Source organism: Engraulis encrasicolus, chromosome 19 (genome assembly GCF_034702125.1).
Source record: "Engraulis encrasicolus isolate BLACKSEA-1 chromosome 19, IST_EnEncr_1.0, whole genome shotgun sequence".
NCBI lineage: Eukaryota > Metazoa > Chordata > Actinopteri > Clupeiformes > Engraulidae > Engraulis > Engraulis encrasicolus.
In genome coordinates this window covers 17422506-17442943 of record NC_085875.1, presented here as the reverse complement: position 1 = coordinate 17442943, position 20438 = coordinate 17422506, and the positions used below count along the sequence as shown (strand labels likewise).

At 41.5% G+C, this 20438-nt stretch overlaps 2 protein-coding genes across 2 annotated transcripts in view; both read right to left on the bottom strand.

Moving 5' to 3' along the window:
* Positions 1–657: 657 nt before the first annotated feature.
* foxg1a (forkhead box G1a) lies at positions 658–2830 on the bottom strand. Its single transcript, XM_063224065.1, has one exon. The coding sequence runs from the start codon at positions 2828–2830 to the stop codon at positions 1592–1594; it is 1239 nt and encodes a 412-aa protein (XP_063080135.1). The 3' UTR covers positions 658–1591.
* A 6075-nt stretch (positions 2831–8905) lies between these two features.
* The window catches only part of sptbn5 (spectrin, beta, non-erythrocytic 5), a 111355-nt gene continuing 99822 nt past the window's right edge, over positions 8906–20438 (bottom strand). Inside the window, exons 63-71 of the mRNA XM_063184122.1 lie at positions 18391–19005; positions 17519–17566; positions 16943–17008; positions 16612–16695; positions 14902–14996; positions 14200–14313; positions 11625–11701; positions 9872–9991; positions 8906–9460 (exon numbers count right to left, since the gene is read on the bottom strand). Coding sequence (XP_063040192.1) covers positions 9321–9460; positions 9872–9991; positions 11625–11701; positions 14200–14313; positions 14902–14996; positions 16612–16695; positions 16943–17008; positions 17519–17566; positions 18391–19005 — 1359 coding nt within the window. The 3' untranslated portion in view covers positions 8906–9320. The remainder of the gene's footprint in view (positions 9461–9871; positions 9992–11624; positions 11702–14199; positions 14314–14901; positions 14997–16611; positions 16696–16942; positions 17009–17518; positions 17567–18390; positions 19006–20438) is intronic.

The window sequence follows — 20438 nt, the reverse complement described above, 5'->3', positions numbered from 1 at the left end:
GGACATGAAATTTGCCCTATATATTTAATGTCGGCACTCAGTGGAAAGGGAGGTTTTCGCACGCAATGTGCAGCAGGCTAGGCTAGGCTGATGCTACTACAGGACTTTTTGCTTTTGGCCTTTTTCCTTTCAGTTGCACCGCATAACACCACAGCTGGTCACATAAATAGGTTAGCTGTCACAAACTGCTAACATGTAGGCCTATGTTCAACTTTGATTTTTTTAAAGGATCAAACAACACACCCAAACAAGTATATTATAGGCACACAAGATATTAGGTTATTGCACAATCATAACTGTGCTATTATTTGACCTTGCCTCGAATTTAGGCCCATCAATTATTATATTTTGGTTGGTGTTAGATAGATTTAATGTAAACCTGTCCTGAGCGTAAAACTGTGCGCAGATTGTGGATAGGAGGTTTCCGAGGTCAACGCCACCAAATGTAAACACAAGCAAATCTATGGCAGCCACACGCCGAGGCCCAAAGGTCCTACCCGCAAACTGTCGCTTAAATTTCATATTATGTCATTTAATTAACATGGAATTTCAATCGAGTCCACATTACCCCTTTTTGTTACATTTTCTGAATTGGCAAGAAAGACAAAAACTATTCATGATTACTGGACTTAACCTATTTCTTTTTATTTTGTTCGGTTAACAGTTTTAAGCGACAAAACACGGGCATAAGACCACAATATCACAACCATGAAATTTAAAGACGACATCAACAATCACTCCATATTTTATGAGGCATTTACTCAACACGGGTTACACGTTCGCAAAAGTTAACCTATAATTACAAATAGGTATTGACAATTTACTAATTACAAAAAGAATGTGACCTGGTGGTGACCACATACAGCAAAATAATATGCACAACACAAACTAAGGACATCCATTCCTTTTGTCCCCTTCTCAAACTGTCAGTCAGGTGTGATGAAATACTGAAGTTTTCTCTTTTTTTCTCTCTACCCAGTCTTTGGTCTACAAAGTAACAGTATTTTGAAAAGAACGAAAGCATTGTTAAGTGCATTTACCTATCTGTAATAAAAAGGACAAAAAAATAAACAAAGAGCCATGGATTCGCACGGGTAATCTGCACTTTTAAGAACACATATTTATTTGAAATTTCAAAATAAAAATTAGTGTGAATTTTTTTCTCTTTTTTTCAAAATCATATTCCACCAGCGCACTCACGGTAGGTGATAATACTGCAAACATGGGGACTGGTGGGTGAAGTGATGATATTAGATATTTTTGTTATATTAAAATTATGCAAATCTGCAGTCACTATTTCAATACACATTCTAATGTAATTATACTGCCTTTAAAAAAAGCCTACATTTTTATCTTCGTCTTTTTTCTTGTCACATTGCACGTTGCTGACAGAGGAGTAAAACAACTTCCCAACATTTTTGACGTATATGACGTTGTATACAGAAATAAAGGCAGAATATTCATAAAAAATACCTGGAATTCCACTGCTTGCATTTGTTCTTTCTCTTTGCGTAATTTCTCCGTTATTTTTTATATTACAATGTAAATGGTGTAAAACGGTGACTTACAGTCTGCTCCTCTGCAGGATTAGTTAGTGTATAAGGGGGTTTGAAGTTGACCCTTGATTTTGATGAGTGAAGTAATCAGAAAGTCCGCTGGAAAGTCCTGAAGAGAAACTGGGTAGAGAAGGCCTTAAAGATTCACAGGGGATGGACGAAGGGGTCTGGGGGGAGGATGAAGAAACTGTCCGGGCCGTCATTGAAGTGCTGCTTTGGGTGGTCAGGGAGGGATGGGGGACGTGGGGGAAAAAGTAGCTGGTCTGTCCTGCGAGTAGGTTCACGGAGCAAGGGTTCAACGAGTAGCTCCCCGAGCAAGGGACCGAGAGGCCGCATGGCACAGAGGCGGCTAGTGCAGCCGCGGTGAGGTGGTGAGTGGCGTACGGAATCTCCCCATTCACAAGTCTGTCAACGCTCAGGCTATTGGAGGAAGGAAAAGAGTGGTTGTTTCCCAAACTGTTTTGAGTCAACATGGTGCTATAAGACATTGGATGACTAGGGTAGGTCGACGACGTCCCGTTGTAGCTTAAAGCGCTGTTTGCCCTCGGGTGATGCAGGGAAAGGAAGGGAGACATTGGCCAGTATAATGAACCGGCCCTATCCATGAATGTGAGTCCGGTGGAAGTGAAGCGAGCGCCGCGCTTAAAAGCCAGCTTAGCCCGGGAGGTTGTTGACCTCCTGCGAAGTTTGCCTGTTGTCCCACCGATGAACACATCGTCACTCGAGGGGTCAAGCATCCAGTAGTTTCCCTTCCCGGGGTCATCATAATGCCGGGGGACTTTCACAAAACATTTGTTAAGACTGAGGTTGTGCCTGATGGAATTTTGCCATCCCTGCTTGTTCTCCCGATAATACGGGAAATTTTTCATGATGAACTCGTAAATACCGTTCAGTGTGAGGCGTTTTTCTGGACTCTGCCGGATTGCCATCATGATAAGCGCATTATAACTAAAAGGGGGTTTCTCATACTTGCCATTTTTCTTTTCCCCGTCTTTCCCTCCTTCGCCGTCTTTACTATCCTTTTTCTCTTCCTGCTTTTCCTTCTCCTCCGTGCAAGTCGAGTCGTGCGCAGCATTACTGCTATCATTTTTGTTGCAAACACTCTCCGACTTAGTTTCCTGAACCACCGAAGAAGGTATAGGAATCTTCTCCTCTTCCTCTGGTACCGACTTGTGCTGGTTGTCACTCAGAACGGCCTCGGGAACCAGACTGTTTATACTGAACGACGATTTAGGAATCATTTTCACTTCTTTCCGTTCTCCCATGTCCAACATCACACGCAAGGTGAAATGGCAACAACCCGCGACACAGTTGGATCTCAGTCTCTTTAGCCGGCGAGTCCCGAAATGATAATACAAAATAACTATTTCATGTTCCTCAAAAACACATCGATAAGAGACAGCAAGCTACAATTAATTACGGCAGCCACAGACACTAAGCCGTAGAAAAAAATGGTTGAACCTTTTTCAGACTCCAGCCAACCACAGCACCATAAGTATTATCGCGTCCACCCTCGTAGCAACCAATCATTGCGCAGCTCTTAGCGGCTGTTGAAATGCGTAAGGATACACACGGTCCACCAATGCAATGTGGAATGCGCTCATCAACAAAGCTTTTTCATTTCTTGGGAGCAAAAATCCCAACCAATAGTTCACATCACCTCAGTCTATTTCACTGGTTTTGATCGTTTTAGTGTGCTGATGCAAAACAAGCGTACTGCTTAAACTCTTGTTTACAAACCGCGGGGGAAAACAAGAGGGGAACAGATATGTAGCTGCCTAAGACAGGTACTATTTTCTGTCTGAGATAGTCATTACTTGTAAGTGTAAAACGTTCGCAGTGATTCCATGTCCGAGGGAAATTTAGACCTACCTTTTGCATTTACTGAAGAATCAAACGATTCATTATTTATATAGGCTATTAAAACAAAGCAAAACTTTGCATCTTAAAACGGTTAATTGAAGGACTATAGAATTGTTTAAGATATTTAGTAGCATGGCATTACCTGTAGAAATGTGGGTTTTACTATATGGAGATTATTATTATTATTATTATTAGGCATATTATTATTTCGCATAGTGTGTAGGCTACATCCATAGATATGACAGTAGTAATTACAGTGTCTTAATTGTGTTATGTTATATAGCCTATAGGCGACGTTTAACTCGTCTCCTGTTCAATCTATGGATAGCCTGTATCCTATGTATGAGCGTTTTCATAAATTATTAATTAATGTTCAAGTTGTTAAAATGTGTCGCTGGAGAAACAGTTGAGGGCTGTTATTTTTAATTTAAACAAGAAAGAAAGGGAAAGTGTTTTAAGTTGTGTGATCAAGTTATTCCCATCTAACAAACATAAGCATTAAAACCCCTCAATATACCCTGGACAGTGAGAGTTAAGTTCATGGTCGTTTACTGCGCTACAATAGCACACTTTCTCCTAAGGCTCACTGTACTTTATTGGTACCATTTTGTTCCGCAGTGACCAACCTGCTGTAGTATCTTCCTGCTGGTTTAACCTCAGATCGCAGTGCCTCATTCATTCAGGCACAGGGCCTGTTCATTGGGCTTCATTCAAGCTTATTTGCTATGCGCATCATTGCCAAAGTGTAGGTCCAGTATTTGTTGAGTCGAATAGTGACAACGTTTTTTGTTAATCTATATTGTTGTTCGGTAACACGCGAGACGGCGAAATGTGAACGATCTTGCAATTGAGGCAGCATGTTTGTTTGATGTCTTAGGACATAGAGGGACGGCGCACGAGGTGCATGTTTGCCGGCAGTAACAGCATCACAGAGGTCTGTCTGAGTAAACGGCACAACACACGCAGGCGCACACATGCACCAATGCCCCAACATACAGCTCTCTCTCTCTCGCCCTGTCTTTACACACACACAGACACACAGACACACAGACACACAGACACACGCGCAAGCACACACACACGCACACACACAAACAAATAAATAAACAAACAAACCTTGGTGGATTCCCTGTGACTCCCCATTGATGCGCTTGCGTCTTCCCGCCTTTACGCATTATTTGGATCTGTTGAGCCTTCATCGTGGCCCAAAAGGGATTTATTGTGAAGAATTTAAAAAGCTGCGTTATTATGCCAGTCAAATAAACAAAGTTTTTTGACCGACGTATAACGCATGGGTTGATACGTAAGGGATTGTTTTCCGTGCGTAAAATCGCCAAACAACTTTCCCCATAGCCATTTTGGTCGCACGAGACGCGTTGTTTTAAACACACATTTTGTTTGCAAGTCCTTTTGTCTTTGCATGCCCACAATCATTCTGAATTGTATTGGCCAACGTGTAGAGAGATTGTAATACTAAACAAAGATATATTTATATTTTAAATATGATCTGGAAGACATCTTGTTATTTCTACACATAATCGATATAGTGTTCAATGCGCCTCGGACAAGTGGACATTTGATTGTGCAGTAAAACAGATGTTTATTGATGATTCCCCGGCTCATTGAATCATGCCAAGGACTTGAAGAAGATGTACAACGGCAGATGAGTGATTGATTGTCGTCCCCTAGCCTGCCTCTCTGATGAACACCCAGAGAGCAGAGAGCCCCGCGCGTGGATAGGGCGCGATCCCTCACCACGAGTCTGAAAAATTGCTGCATCACTTGCAAATAATAGTTTTGCGGTCAACTTTAACTTTGAATTTTGCACATTCATAAACACAAATAAGCAGAAATATTTTTTTGTTTACAACTCTGAAGACTATAGGTGCACATTTAATCAAGGGTGCTGTTAATTGCATTCGTGTGTTTCTTTGAGAGACATAATGTCAAAAACGAATTACAAGAATTATTATTATTATTATCAAACCGAGTCGGTGAATGGATGGGAGAGTCAATGAATGGATGGGAGAAAGCTAGTCTACATCTATCTCACCTCACAATAACCAATTTTATTTAGGAGGTATCAGCTATTGCCTAGTTTAGTATTTTAAGCTGCCAGAGGCCGTCTTTCTATCGGATAGCATCCCTTTAATTGAGGTACCTCAGAAATCCCAGAAATTGGTGAACCCGAAAGGCAACATAACTATCTCAAAGAGTAGGCTACCCGAGACTCTCCCGAATAACTCCAAAACACATTTTATTTTAGTAGGCCTAACCATGAAATCAAAGTAGTGTTTTTAGTGGCCTTATGACATGAGACGCGTCATGCGTAACGTTGAGCTATACATTTGGAGTAGCGATGGTGACCTATACGTTCCAAGTGATAAGAATAAGTAGGCCTAGGCTGCTATGACTTTTATTAATGAATGGGATTTTTCTGTCGCTACTTTCTCAAATTGAAAAGGTTTTTTTAGTGTCTCTGGACACGTTTGTTGGCCTCCTGCATTAAAGTATGTGGAATAAACCATGCAATGTGTTCTAAAACCGCGAGACCGAGAAAGATGCGCTTCTCTTAACTATGGGGGCCTAAGGACTTGGTCTGCGGCAAATGGTTTTAAATGCCAGCCTGTGCTATTGCAGACATTTTGAGCAAAGAAAATTGAATCACGAATCACCGTTTCCAGAAATGCAATTGCAATACCATGTATCATTTCAACAGTTCAAGCGCGCAATTCCCAAAAATCACTATATATTGTTAAAATTTAAATGAAGTCCACGTATAGCCTAGTTCATGCGTTTCCCTGCAATTTGACCGCTGTGTGAGTTCGGCATCCAAATTGTTTGTAGGCCTGAGCATATCACTTACATAAACAGTTATTGTTCACCTTTAAGGGGTAGGCAGTGTCGCCCGCAATAAGTTACACCGACAAGGACACGCAACAGCCTGAAGCCTACTTCGGTTCTCATCGTGTTGTTAGAGCGCCCTCTGCCGTTAGGCCTTCCGTCAGGCAACCTTTCACACATCCGAGGAGTGCCTCCATCTGTCGTCGAAGATGAGAGCAAGCGGAGGTACCAAATCGAGACGTTCCAATCCGTGTCAGTCTGTGTGCCCTTTTCACATGCCTTTTCCTTTTTTTTTGAAAACTCTCGAAGCACATCATCAGGAGGAATTCACAAGGGATTAAAGCGAAATTACATATATCAATCAGGTCTAAAATATGAATGGTTAAATTAATTTAATTAGGCAACGGTTATGAAAAAAATGCAAAGATAAAGACATACATTTGTAACCAGAAATGTGCAACCCCGTGTGGTTGTAGGTGAACAATTATAGGCTACAAATGCCAAACCATATCACTCTCGAATATGTCATGTCCATGGATGTCCCAATTTTAAGGAGGAGACTAAACAACTATCACAATGATATTGAATTGGAATGGGGCTTTGGTTTCCTAACTGTGTTTTGGTCAAATATCTGCATGATTGTCAACAGAAGTAGCCCAGGTTTCCCTAATAGACTATGAGCCTGTTTCTTTAAACTTGGCGGGGGTCTACGGCAACAGTCAAGGTAAAACACAGTTAATTTTTACTGAGAGTAACTGTCGTGGCACACGATTTTAAATAACCATTTCGATACCATTGTGAGATGATATGTATGGGCTATGCCTTAATTGACTAGTCTATCTGTTTTGTTCAAAGAAAGGCTGAAATGAAAAAAAGAAAACCGAACGTGCGGCTCCTTAAAAGTAGGCCTATTAGCTGGTCATAAAACACACGATTATAGAACGGTAACGCAGGTGTAATGTTACTGCAAAAAAATGTGAGACAACGAAAACATATGGTAGAAATCTTGAAAGTAAAGGAAAACACTATAGCCTTGGTTTAGGGACGGGTGCGGTGCGCAGTATAGGCCCAGATGAGATGGCACCCACACTGGTTTCCCACGGCATGAATGTTAAATATTATAGCATATTAAAGGCACATTTTGTGGTGACGTAGCCTATTTCATTTTTGAAATAATAACTTTTCTCGTTTTACAAACGAGAATATTTGCAATGAAAATGCGCAATGGCTCACCTGCAAGAGTTGCGGCTCAAATTGTATGAAGCTTTAAGTTTTTGTTTGAATTTGTATCGCGAGTGACTGCTTTGAGAGTCACTGATTTGTGATATATCCTGCAAATGTCGTAATGGCACTCTAAAAGTAATGACAAAGGCCATCAGCACTGAACACAAATGCGTCTTCAAGTTTGGAGCGCAGCCGAGTAGACATCTCGACGCTCAAATAAATATTCAAAAGAACATAGCCTACTGCATATATGCCAATAAATTATTCTAATGGGGAAAGTTGATCATATTCCGAAATGCAAAGGCAAAGCAATGCTTTTTATATGCTAAAACGACAGGTAATATATTTTGGCAGAGGGTTTCAATATCTACAGTGGTGGCCTACTGTGACCCTAGAAGGGTCATTACCCCGAATTTACATGGTCTCTAGCGCCCTCCCTGTTTGGTTTGTCCATGGCCTAGTCATGAGATAGCCTAATTCACTCCAAAGCAATCCATATCCAAAGCAATTCACGTGTCATGTTTCACAATCGTTTTCAATATATTGTTTTCTACTTTTATATTCTGTAGATATTTTTCGTTAACACATTTTTTTTTATTTAGACCAAGTGAAATAATACCAGTAAGCGTAGGCGATAACTAGGACGACACGAAATTGCCCGCCTGGGTTGAAGAAATATGACAAATTCATATTCCTATGAATATCCAAAGCACAATTAGTCTAATCCACAGAATTGAAACTTTCTCAATGAATCTTAAACATCAAGGGGGCAACATGCCCATTAAACAACTATCACCAGGGATGTTCAAACTCATTGCACACACACAGTAGCCTACCTTACATTAGGCCTACCGCGCTACATCTCTGACATCACTGCAGAGAAAAGAACGCATTGATGATAGTGACATGCAGGCTTGGCACTACTGAAATGAAATCGTGAAGGTCCGCAACACTGATCAATGGTCCCAAACGTTTAATGTTTCTTTTCGGTTTTCGCTTGTTTGGTCCACAGCTGATGTGTGCGCATTCCTTGTATTTTTTGGGCCTGGCTCTATTGACAGTTCAAAGGTGGTTCAGCCCGCAACAATAGAGGTTGAGCTAATGTGTCCTATGTGGAATTCATAATTATTCTGTGACTTGAAATAAAATGTTTGTTTTCCCTGCAAATTGGTATTCTGGAGAAGATCTTAGACAACTGACTATATCTCACATGGATAAACGTGTAGCATCGCAAACATTGGTGAAATCCTCAAAATAATTGAATAAAACATGGACAAAGTCAAATGTATTCCATGTTCAATAATCATTCCATGTTAAATAAACGACCCTTTAAGCATCTGCTCGTTACTGAAATGAAACTAGTCACATCTTTCTTTCAAATGCAATTTGGCAATACAAACGTAAGACAAAAGAACATGTCAGTGTTTAAAATATGTATTTTAATTTCATTAAGATCTGAATTATCATAGTTTAGAAATCATGCCAATATAAATTACACCTCTACAGCAAATAACAAGAACATGTGTTACATTTTGTGCAGTTTATATCATTTTGTATTGTATAATTTTTGTAATAAAATAAATAGACTGTTTTTAAATGTAAACATATGTACCATCTTTTGATTAACAAACCAATCATCCATTTTTGGTTTTTAAATCAGGGTTTTTGAAATAATAATAAAAAAGTGCAGTTTCAAATTGAATTTCACAGATTTCGCGTGGAAGTTTTAACAAAAGGGGAATCATTGCTGTGAAAATGTGTGCAGTTTTGAACTAGGCGCCAGAGAGACAGAGACGGCTCTTGCATGGAGTCCTATCTCCCCCTGCTGGCCACTTATTTCTTGAAGAGTTTCTTGAAGACGCTCTTGTTCTTGCTGGTTTTGTCCCTTAGGTAGTCACTTGTTGTTTGGGAGGAGGAGAATGGGGAGAAGGAGGACACAGCATTCCTTAGCAGTGTTCTCTGCGAGTGGTCTCCTGCAATGAAGCAGCCAACAAAACTCAGAGTTTATCCCACTAATTATGGACACACAATCTATCAAATAAAAAAATTGTATCAACAGAATTATAATTGTGTTAAGGGTCAATTAACTCTTTTGATTGGCCATTGAGCATACCAAATGATTGCCCCAATTTTGGAGAAAATTATTCTTAATTTGTTACTATTTATAATCATAGCATAATAGGTAGACATTGATTTGAATTTATCGATTTGTTGGGGACAAAATCGGTCTTTGAGAGATATTTTTATGGGGGGGGGGGGTGTTGAGGGTCATTTTTATTCAGGTAAGTTAAGGTTTTTTTGTCTTGACCTGTGTTTAATGGAGTGATCTTGTCTATGAGGATTGATTGGGTGAGCTTATAGCTCGGTCAGTCAGCAAAGCTTACCAGCATTTTCCGAGTCAGGATCACCTACATCAGGGTCACTTGATTCAGGATAGGTGTGTGTGCGGTAGTAGGTGTGGGGGGGCTTTGGTGGGGGTTGTTTGTCTAGCTCACCATTCTCAGCTACAGGGAGGAAATGAAGGAAATGTATAGACACTGAGTACAGACTTTTGCATACATGTACACTTGTAAACATGTCCACATGTATGCTGGGGAATGACTTGTAAAAAATTACTTCTTTACAAAGACTTTGCAAATACAACTATTGTTATCGTTACCACTCCCCTTCATATTTTCAGCTGAATTTGGCAAATGTTTATGCCTGATGAGTATGTATGTGTGTCTACTTTCGATGTACAGGGAGTTAGTGTTGGAATCGAAAAGTGTGTGTGTCTATGTGTGTGTGTGTGTGTGTGTGTGTGTACGCACGCATCTCTGTGTGCTTCCGTATGTGTGTGGGCGTGTGTGTGTGCGCGCGTGCGTGCGTCATACCCGTCAAACATCCCTAATTACCCGGGAAACTCCTAATTTTGACTCATTTCCTGCTTTCTTCCCGATTTGACATTTTTCCCAGAAATATCCCGATTTTTCACATTATCAAAAACATTGTCGGTCCCCACGGCCCTGTCAGTTAGCCTGACGAACCACATCACCTCTTGAAGAGAGACTGAGAGGGTCTTGCTTATCAAGCTACCTGCAAGTAGATTTTATGCCAGATGCCACCAAAAATTGAAGTTCCTTGAAAATATGAGCTGTCTCCCTCGTATCATGTGTGCGCCCACTCTTTGCATCAGAAACTGCCAGTTCATACAACGTTGGTCATATGGTAAACAGCCTCGGAACAGCAAATCATGCGATTAACCTAATCACAACCTGCACCAGAACGACGCTTTGCATGAGCCCAAGACAACTTTAGCGACAAAGCAAACTGATATTTAATTGTTTTTTACGCTATGTATGCTCATTTAAAACGTGCGCTTAGGGATTTTAGACAGGACTGTCCTCGCAACGTGGACTGTCGTGAAAAGCAGAGTAGAATGCACCGTCCAATCCGTCTCTGTCGTCCCGTCGACTGTCAGGATTTGGCCTATAGAAAATTTCCAGAATTTTGGCTTAAAATATGGGAATTTTTCAGAATTTTGGTAGCTCAAAGTTGACAGGTATGGCGTGTGTGCGTGTGTGTAATGCCATTAGATCTACAATATGGCTGCTATGATGACATTAAGTATAAGGTAGGCATGTGTGCTATTGACCCTGTAAGACACAGCCCCTGTTATTAAAGGCCCTGTGCACTGTCATAGTGGTGTAGTACTACGGTAGTTAGGTTTTTTTCAGTGGCTATTACAGCGTCCCATTGGTGGAACGGCATGGGTTAAGGCAGTGGTTCCCAAACTGGAGGTCGGGACCCCTAGGGGGTCGCGGAGGTACTGAAGGGGGGCCACGGACAAAAGAGATAGCATTCACTAGCAATTCACATTTCTAGCAATATTAGCAGATAAACTATTAATGGAAAATCTAGTAATATAAGGGATTTTTTGTCCATTAATATTGCTAGATTTTCCATTAATAGTTTGCTTGCAAAAAATCCATTGCTAGGCTAAGACTATGGTGGGTGGGAGGGGGTCGTGAAAGTATTGTGTGAAAAAAGGGGGTCCCCGCTGAAGGAGTTTGGGAACCACTGTGTTAAAGGGGCTACACCTCTGGCGCCTGGGTAGCGGTCTGAGTGCTGTGTAGAGGAGGCTGATGGTTGGCCTACCTTTCTCTTGGCCATCTGAATCACCTGTGGCTGAGCTCGCGCCCGCACCTGGCTTCTCCTCCAGTGATAGTTTTCTGCTGCATATCACACACACACACACACACACACACACACACACACACACACACACACACACACACACACACACACACACACACACACACACACACACACACACACACACACACACACACACACACACAAATAAGAGTGGGTGATGCAAGTGTTTTGTTTTACTCCATTACAGCACCTGTTTTGTTCAAGAGGAGCTCACATCAGCATATGTGAAACGGAAGCTGTGCTTGTGTGTTTGTGAGAGTGGTTGTGTGTGTGACGGGGGGAGGGAGAGAGAGGGAGAGACAGAGGGAGAGAGAGAGAGAGAGAGAGAGAGAGAGAGAGAGAGTGTGTGTGTGTGTGTGTGTGTGTGTGTGTGTGTGTGTGTGTGTGTGTGTGTGTGTGTGTGTGTGTGTGTGTGTGTGTGTGTGTGTGTGTGTGTGTGTGTGTGTGTGTGTGTACATATGTGTGTGCAAGAGGAGAGGCTGGCTGGGTTCAGGGACAAGCGGTCTAATGAGCAGGTGAGGCAGACTCTGAACACTTTGACATAACGCTGCACTGAAATACAGTGGGTGAGGCAGTGCCTCAGCCTTGCCGTTGAGTATCTACGTCTAGCTTGTCAGTTACGTCATCGCGTAACCTAGATATGAAGTTCAATAACGCAAGCTGCTGGCTGGTCTTGTTTCAACCAAACTGTATAATTGGTTTCAACACATCAGTGGAACTAGTTTCAGAAATGAAGACAAGAAACAAAGCACTGTTGAAAACTTGGATTATGTCATTGTGGATAGGCCTACGACAGGAGGATGCTAAGATATGATTCAATGGTACAGGTAGGCAAACGAGTTTCTGTTTAATGTACTTGCAACTCGCTAGCTATGTAGTCTGCTGCCATGGTTAGCCTATAACACAGATTCATGTCATGTTTGTTATTTTTTTTATACTTCCCTTAGCCACTGTGTAAACATGCGTTTCAAAGCAAGGTCCACTGTGACTCGAGATTGCAACATCATCTGATCAGTTCCTAGCAGGTTTGTTTGTAGCTGTAGCTTGTTATTTTGCTGGTCGGGGAGTAGCTCTACATGAGGCTTTGGAGAAATGGTACGACTTTAGATTGTAGCTCTACATTCGAACGGGGACAAGTTCACAAGCATGGGCATAATTACATTTCCGTCAGAGCTAAGCTTACTACTTTGCAGGCTACCGTGTCTGTGCTGCACGTTTTCAGGAAGGGTTTTACACTCTTCATTAGACCACCAGTTAAACACCTCATCTCGTCTACTTTCCCTCCTTGCAATTCCATATAGCATCAGTCAGGTACGCCGGATAATTAAGAGTTCTATCTGGTGCGAAGTAGTTTGTGTCGTTGGACAAAGAGACGTGCTGCTGATTCAAGGCATGACTTCTAGTTGATTAGGTGGACAGTTTTCTGCCGAGATTGCATCGTGCTTGTGGTAGGCTAGCCGAGGCAATCATTTGGAAAGAAAGGTATATCAAGGCTTGAACGTGATGTTTTGCGAGTGAATGACCATCATCACCAATACACGTCAAATGAGCTGCTTGCTTAGTGTGCACTTCCGATGCCCGATCCTCCTTTCCCCAACTAACATTAAGTTTATACCGGTATTTTAATTCGTTTACTTTTACTCAAACATTTCAGTTGTTCGCAGTGCATATGGTTCTTGCACTGTTCCAAGAAATTAAAGTATTGTAATTGTCTTTTTCTGACTACTGATTGTTTAGTCAATGGATGACGGTGCCGATGTGTTTGAGTGAGTGAGAGTGAGAGAGAGAGAGGTTCCCGTGTGTCTGCATCACAGAATCAAAGAATCAATGTGACGGTGGAATGTTATGAACGGCATTTTCTCAAAATGTCCGGGAGGTGAAAATTCGACCGGTCCCTATGACCGGCAGTTTTTTTTCTAACGTAATGGAAACCCGAGAGAGAGAGAGAGAGAGAGAGAGAGAGAGAGAGAGAGAGAGAGAGAGAGAGAGAGAGAGAGAGAGAGCATCCGCCGTGATGCTGTGCCTGTTCAGCACCTTGGTTACATGTCTTGTCTGTGGCACCTGCCGGGGTGCAGTCCGGTTTGTCTGGCATCCTGGTGCTGTGGTTTATGTGGCATGATGGTGTTGTGCGGCCAGTTCAGGCTGTGGCATCCGTCATAGTGCTCTGTGATTGCTCTAAGTAATACACAGTGTGTGTACACTGTGTATGGTATGCTCTGTGTATGGAGGTATGGTACTGAAATGACATTTTACTTTTCATTCTTCCTGGGTCAAAGATGCAATTAAAAATACTTAAAGGGCTGCCATGAGACATGAAACTTATCGGCTGGCCTATTTGGCAAATATTTTTGTGCCTATATTTGAAAATCTGATTAAAAAAAGTCAAACCTGACCGCACGTCACTGGCTGGGTTTCATAGTCACCAAAAAGCAACACACTGAAGAGGGCAGCACTTAAGCACTTTGTCTCCATATGTGTGTGTGTGTGTGTGTGTGTGTGTGTGTGTGTGTGTTACCCATGCTCCAGTGAGGAGGTGGGGGTGGCGATGCTCTGCTGCACCTCGTGGGCCCAGGCCTTACGCTGCTCATCACTCACAGCAGAGAACATGTAGTGGCTCCCATCATCCAGTCTGGAGAGAGAGAGAGAGAGAGAGAGAGAGAGAGAGACAGACAGACAGACAGACAGACAGACAGACAGAGACATGCCGTGCGTTTTAATATACGACTTTGCCTCCTCCACTTGCGCTTGTCTCCTCGTCCCGCCTCCTGGCCCCTCCTCCGATGAGAAAACGATAAAGTTTCCCAGCTGTCAGCCTAGCCACAACAACTTTTGAGGGACTGTTTTTCATTCACCATCCCAATTGCAAATGAGAAAAAGACTCTACAATTGATCTTTTGCAAGATATTGAAATATAATGCTGTTGTCAGTGATGTCATCATGACGAGAAGCAAGTGGAGGAGGCAAGTGGAGGAGGCAAGGTCGCATATTAAAACGCACTCATGGACACAAAGTGCAAAGACAGAAGGTTTGGTAAGTCATTAAACAACTAGCATTGCCCCCAAAAAATACTTAAAAAAAAAACAACTGGGGGAGCATTAACTGTGTTGCGGACTTTAATTCATTTACTTCAGTTATTTTGCTTTGTCCAGCACCTGTGCTGCTGATGTGCCCTCAGTGACATTAAAGATGCCCAAGATCCTGTACTCTGAAGACTCACATGATTTTGAAGGTGTGCTCTTTCCTGCGGTAGAAAGGGTTGTCTTTGCACTTAGCCCCTCTCAAGCTGATTGGTGGAAACCGGGTTTGAGAGCCCTGCAACCAAAAAAAACAAATGAAATAAAGCAATGCATGATGAGGCCCATTTGTGTTTGTTTGTGTGTGAGTGCGCGTGTGTGTTTTATTTATTTTTTATTTTTTATTTATTTGTCAGGACAGTTTGAGGGCTGGATTGGGGACATAGCCCAGTGTATGGCCAGGTGCCACTGAACCACAGCACACCTATGTGTTTGTACAGTATATCACGAAAGTGAATACACCCCTTACAGTTTTGCAGATTTTTGAGTATATTTTTTCATAGGAAAGCATTACAGTAATGTAACTTTGACACAATGATTAGTGACCTTTTAACAACATATTTAACCGCTTAAATTTCTTGTTCACTCAGAAAAAAAACAAAATACAGCCATTAATGTTTGAACATGTACTCACAAAAGTGAGTACACCCCAGATTAAAATCCGGTAGAGAAGGGGCTATGTTGGCTCGAATCGTCTCGAAATGAAACGAAATGAAAAGGGATGACAAGGGAGGTCATCAGTGTGCGTTTCAACCTTTCTTTGCATTGAACTTTTAGATTTTGAGTCTGCACCTGGCTTAAATAGATTGGTGTGAGATTTGAATGCAATCCTATGGAGAATATCATGATCTGCTTCAGTAGTCACAGTGCATGTTGACATGCATGTTTCTTTTAGGTGTATTTCAGATTGCCAATGTTGACAGCATTCATGCATCCCCAAACCATGTCAGTCCCACTACCATGCTTGGCGTATGAGAGGATACACCTTTTTTGTAAAACTCACTTGTTTACCACCACACATGCTTGACACCATCTAAAGCAAATTTGTTTATCTTGGTCTCTTCAGATCACACGACATGGTTCCAGTGATCCATATCCTTGGTCTGTTTATCTCTCTTGAGACCAAGATAAACAAATTTGCTTTAGATGGTGTCAAGCATGTGTGGTGGTAAACAAGTGAGTTTTACAAAAAAGGTGTGTCCTCTCATAAGCCAAGCATGGTGGTGGGACTGACATGGTTTGGGGATGCATGAATGCTGTCAACATTGGCAATCTAAAATACACCTAAAAGAAACATACATGTCAACATGCACTGTGACTACTGAAGCAGATCATGATATTCTCCATAGGATTGCATTCAAATCTCACACCAATCTATTTAAGCCAGATGCAGACTCAAAATTTAAAAGTTCAACGCAAAGAAAGGTTGAAACGCACACTGATGACCTCCCTTGTCATCCCTTTTCATTTCGTTTCATTTCGAGACAATTCGAGCCAACATAGCCCCTTCTCTACCGGATTTTAATCTGGGGTGTACTCACTTTTGTGAGTACATGTTCTAACATTAATGGCTGTATTTTGTTTTTTTCTGAGTGAACAAGAAATTTAAGCGGTTAAATATGTTGTTAAAAGGTCACTAATCATTGTGTCAAAGTGAAATGTCTGTAATGCTTTCCTATGAAAAGATATACTCAAAAATCTGCAAAACTGTGAGGGGTGTATTCACTTTCGTGATATACTGTATCTGTGTGTGTATGTGTGTGTGTGTGTGTGTGTGTGTGTGTGTGTGTGTGTGTGTGTGTGTGTGTGTGTGGGCGCGCACATGTGTATATGTTAAAATGAGTGTGTGTCACCTCTTCGGCAGTGTCCTTGTCCTTGTACATGTTGAGTGTGCTCCCGTCCAGCACTGCATACACAGACTCCCAGTTGTCTACGCCCTGCCATACAGTTACAATGACAACACACACACGTACACACGTACACACGCACACACACACACACACACACGGACACACACACGGACACACACACACGGACACACACACGGACACACACACGGACACACACACAAACACACACGTAATGTGTAGGGTATTTTTTTTACCAGGAAAATAATTTGTTTTCTGAAAGGGTTGAATGATTTGGGTCTTGACAACAGGAACAGGCAAGTGTCCTATAACTTACTTTGGTGCCTCCATACTTCACTCTGATCTCCAGGGGGCCCTTCATGCTCACAGCAGAGTCTCTGTCCTACAGTGCAAAATACACATAAATCAGATCACGTTTTAAAGGAACAGTCCACCTTTTTTTGATTTTCACATATTTGCAGTATTTCCAAGCATTATTCATGAATGTGCATATCATTTTTGTCTATGTGTTTGCATCACGAAGTTTAACAGTGTAGCTATGGGAACAAGCAAAACATTCTCAAATGTTTTTATAAACTACTTTAAAATTAATGTAAAATTCACCGGAGTGCAAAACAGCTATTTATTCCTGTCCTGTGATCACTTGTGGCTTGATGCTAATGTTCCCATTTACTTCCAGTGATTATGCTAAGCTATGCTAATAATTCTGATCCAATAAATCTAAGTACTGAAAACACTGAGAAGAAAATGACACCCAGTCATAAATAATGCGTGGAAATACTGCAAATACAAATGTGAAAACAAAAAATGGGTGGACTGTTCCTTTAATAATCAGTGTAGCAGAAGGAAAATGGGTGCCGTGAAGGTTACGTTTCCAAGTTTTCAACTTCACCTGACGGTTACGTTTCCAGTCTTCATCCTCCGCCAAAGGTCTGAACAACTGAAATGTGAGCAATAAAATGCATACGTGATAGACAGTGAGTGGGACATTTGTCAATCACGTCATCATTTTCACAACCTGGAGACACTAATTCAGCATTGTTGTCATGAAGCATGTGCTGTATGAGATGCCACATGTCTGTGAGTTTATTTGTATGTACATGTATGAATGGGGTGATTAAGTCACACCCTTCTACTTCCGGACCATGGGTCACAATCCCCCAAAATTTTGAATGGAAGTGAATGGAGCCAGTCAAGCTAAATCATGTGCCCTAGATTTCACATATACTTTGTAGTAGCAGTGAATTTCAAAAATTTGGATTGACAATGGAAGGCCACTCATTTTCGACTAGCAACAAAAGTTAGTTTAGTTTTTGTGTGAGACTAAGTAATAGACTACATAACATGCGCCTCATGTATTTGACATGAACTGAGGCTGTGGGCAAGCCAGCACCGCAGCTAGATTGGCCACACGCCAGACATGCGACTTCTCTTGTGTAGTCAAAATAATAATGTATTTTTGCACCCACACAACTCAGAAATCTCTTGGCAAGTGAAGCCTACAATCACACCATTTGTTGTCATTAATTCTGATCTACAGCATATGTGTGATCTAGGGGGAAAGACAATGTAGATCGGAAGACAGATTTTATCTGTCTGTCCGTTAGATCCCAGTAAAAATATTTGACTTCTTGGGCCCCATGAACCGTCCAGAAGGGCCGGAGACTTTGCCGTCTCATTGCGTACAATGTGTACATGCATTATGGACATGTACATATAATTTATTTTGGGATAAACAGAGTATGCAATCTGTAGACGCCTAACCTGTTTTAGAGAAGCGGGCTGGGTCGAGTCCTCCTTCAAAGGCATAGGTGACTCGGGTCGGGAGGAGGCATCATGCGGATCTGGAGTGGAGCTTCGCTTCCACGGTTCGGGTTTGTCCTCAGACTTCGACGAGACCTTTGACATTGGTGCATCTGGTTCATCAGAAGCCGCAGAATCTGAACTCTGCCGCTTAGGATCTGACTTCAGGCCGGCCAGCTTGAACTTGGGGGCGCTTGGGGGATCGTCTTCTGGATCTTCCGCTGGAGGAGAAGGTAAGTCTAGAGAGGGTACAGACGAGCGGGGGGTGGTGGTGGGTGGTAGCGGCGGGGGCGTCGGCGGTGAAGGAAAGGTCTTGGAGGAGGAGAGTAGCAAGGGAGCCTTGGACGGGGTTGTCTTGGACAGGATGGATGCGGAGGAGGGCGGCCTGGAAGAGGCATCATGCCACCCCTTGCTGCTGCTACCGCTGCTGCTCCTGCTCCTGCTCATGGGGGATGGAGGCTCTAGAGTTGGAGTTGGAGTTGGAGATGGAGATCGATCTTGGGGGTCGGCCGACTTGCGCAACAAGGAAGAAACTCGCTTCGCCGGACGCTTCGGGGACTCCCTCTCTTTAGAAATCTGAATTTGGATAGATCAGGAAACACTTATCACTGATTCTTGAGAAAGTGGCTAAAACAGGTTGTAATGTTGACAGAAAAAAACAAAGTGAATTACAAAATTATATGGTATATCCTCGTAGACTAAGGTCTTGGCTTTTCAGAAATGCACAAGGCCAATCTCCCCAATTATGTATTTTTTTCAGAAATCAGGCTTTTCTCCGATCATACCTTGTTTTTTGTCAACACCGTCAGACACAATTAAAAGTTATTAAAATTGTATTGATTTGGTTGCATATGTATCTGGAGTTTTTAAGTGATTATGTGTATTTTTTGGTTCACACATATGCCTTTAAATGTTGAAAATTCACTTTTGTTCTATTTTAATACTGTTTCATGTGTTCTAATTTTAAAATATGTACCGTCATACGATGCTTACTTAACGCCTAAATACAACAAACATTTTTTTGTAATTTCACAAATATTCGTGTAGGCTTAAATTGGCTATTACTTTGATATTTCAACAACTCCTAAGGAAAATGTTGTAAGCACATTCCTTTAAAATGTCCAAAACTCCTTCTTACGGTGGTGACTTAAGAACTGACAGTGGTGACAGTAATCTGAGAGTGGTGAAAGTGGCCTAATTAGTACCTGCATTTAGCAAAATAAATAGCCCTCTCAAGTCAATGGCATCTTGCATAAACACTTTATTTTTGTGTGTGCACAGTATGAGCATGTGTTTTTACTTTATTAGTTAGATTATCTAGGAAGTATGCCACTGGTTGTTGAAAATGTGGTAAAAACAGCTTTTAAGTTGTTCAAAATCCAAAATATAGAGGCGTATTATCATAGATGTAGGTCTTGGCTGTGCAGTGAATGCATTGGCCAAGCTCCCCATGTTTAACATTTTTCATAAAATGGGCTCTTTCTTGTTTTGTCAACAGCGGCAGACAGAATTAGAAGTAAAAACACATGTTTACTGTATTAAAGTGAATTACTTTAACAATTCAACATAACTGTAGATACTTATTGTATGCATATTCTTAAAACATGTCAAAAACACGTAAAACATGTGTTTTTTGGTGAACTCCATCAGATGTCACCACCGTCAGGTTTTCTGACAAAAAAACGAAAAAAAATGCACCTCAGTGGTGGCTAGAATATAATTTTGGATCACAATTATTACTAACATGCCTAGTAATGTTTCATTAACCAGCACAATTTAGTAAAATATGGAACAACATGATGAGCAGAACAAAATCTGACTGTGGTGACATCTGACGGTGTGAGACAAAAAAGCACTCTTTTAAATATTATGCATTGTTTGTTCACATTAGCCATTTCATTTTCGCTCTGTTTCTTGGGTGCTTCATACCTTTTCTGAAAAAAAATATATTTATTAACATTAATGTAATACAATACTATTAAAACCCCCGACGGTGTTGACAGTTTATG

Bases quoted from the DNA above. Each gene is read 5' to 3' on its own strand.
- foxg1a (XM_063224065.1), bottom strand. From the start codon at position 2,830: ATGTTGGACATGGGAGAACGGAAAGAAGTGAAAATGATTCCTAAATCG.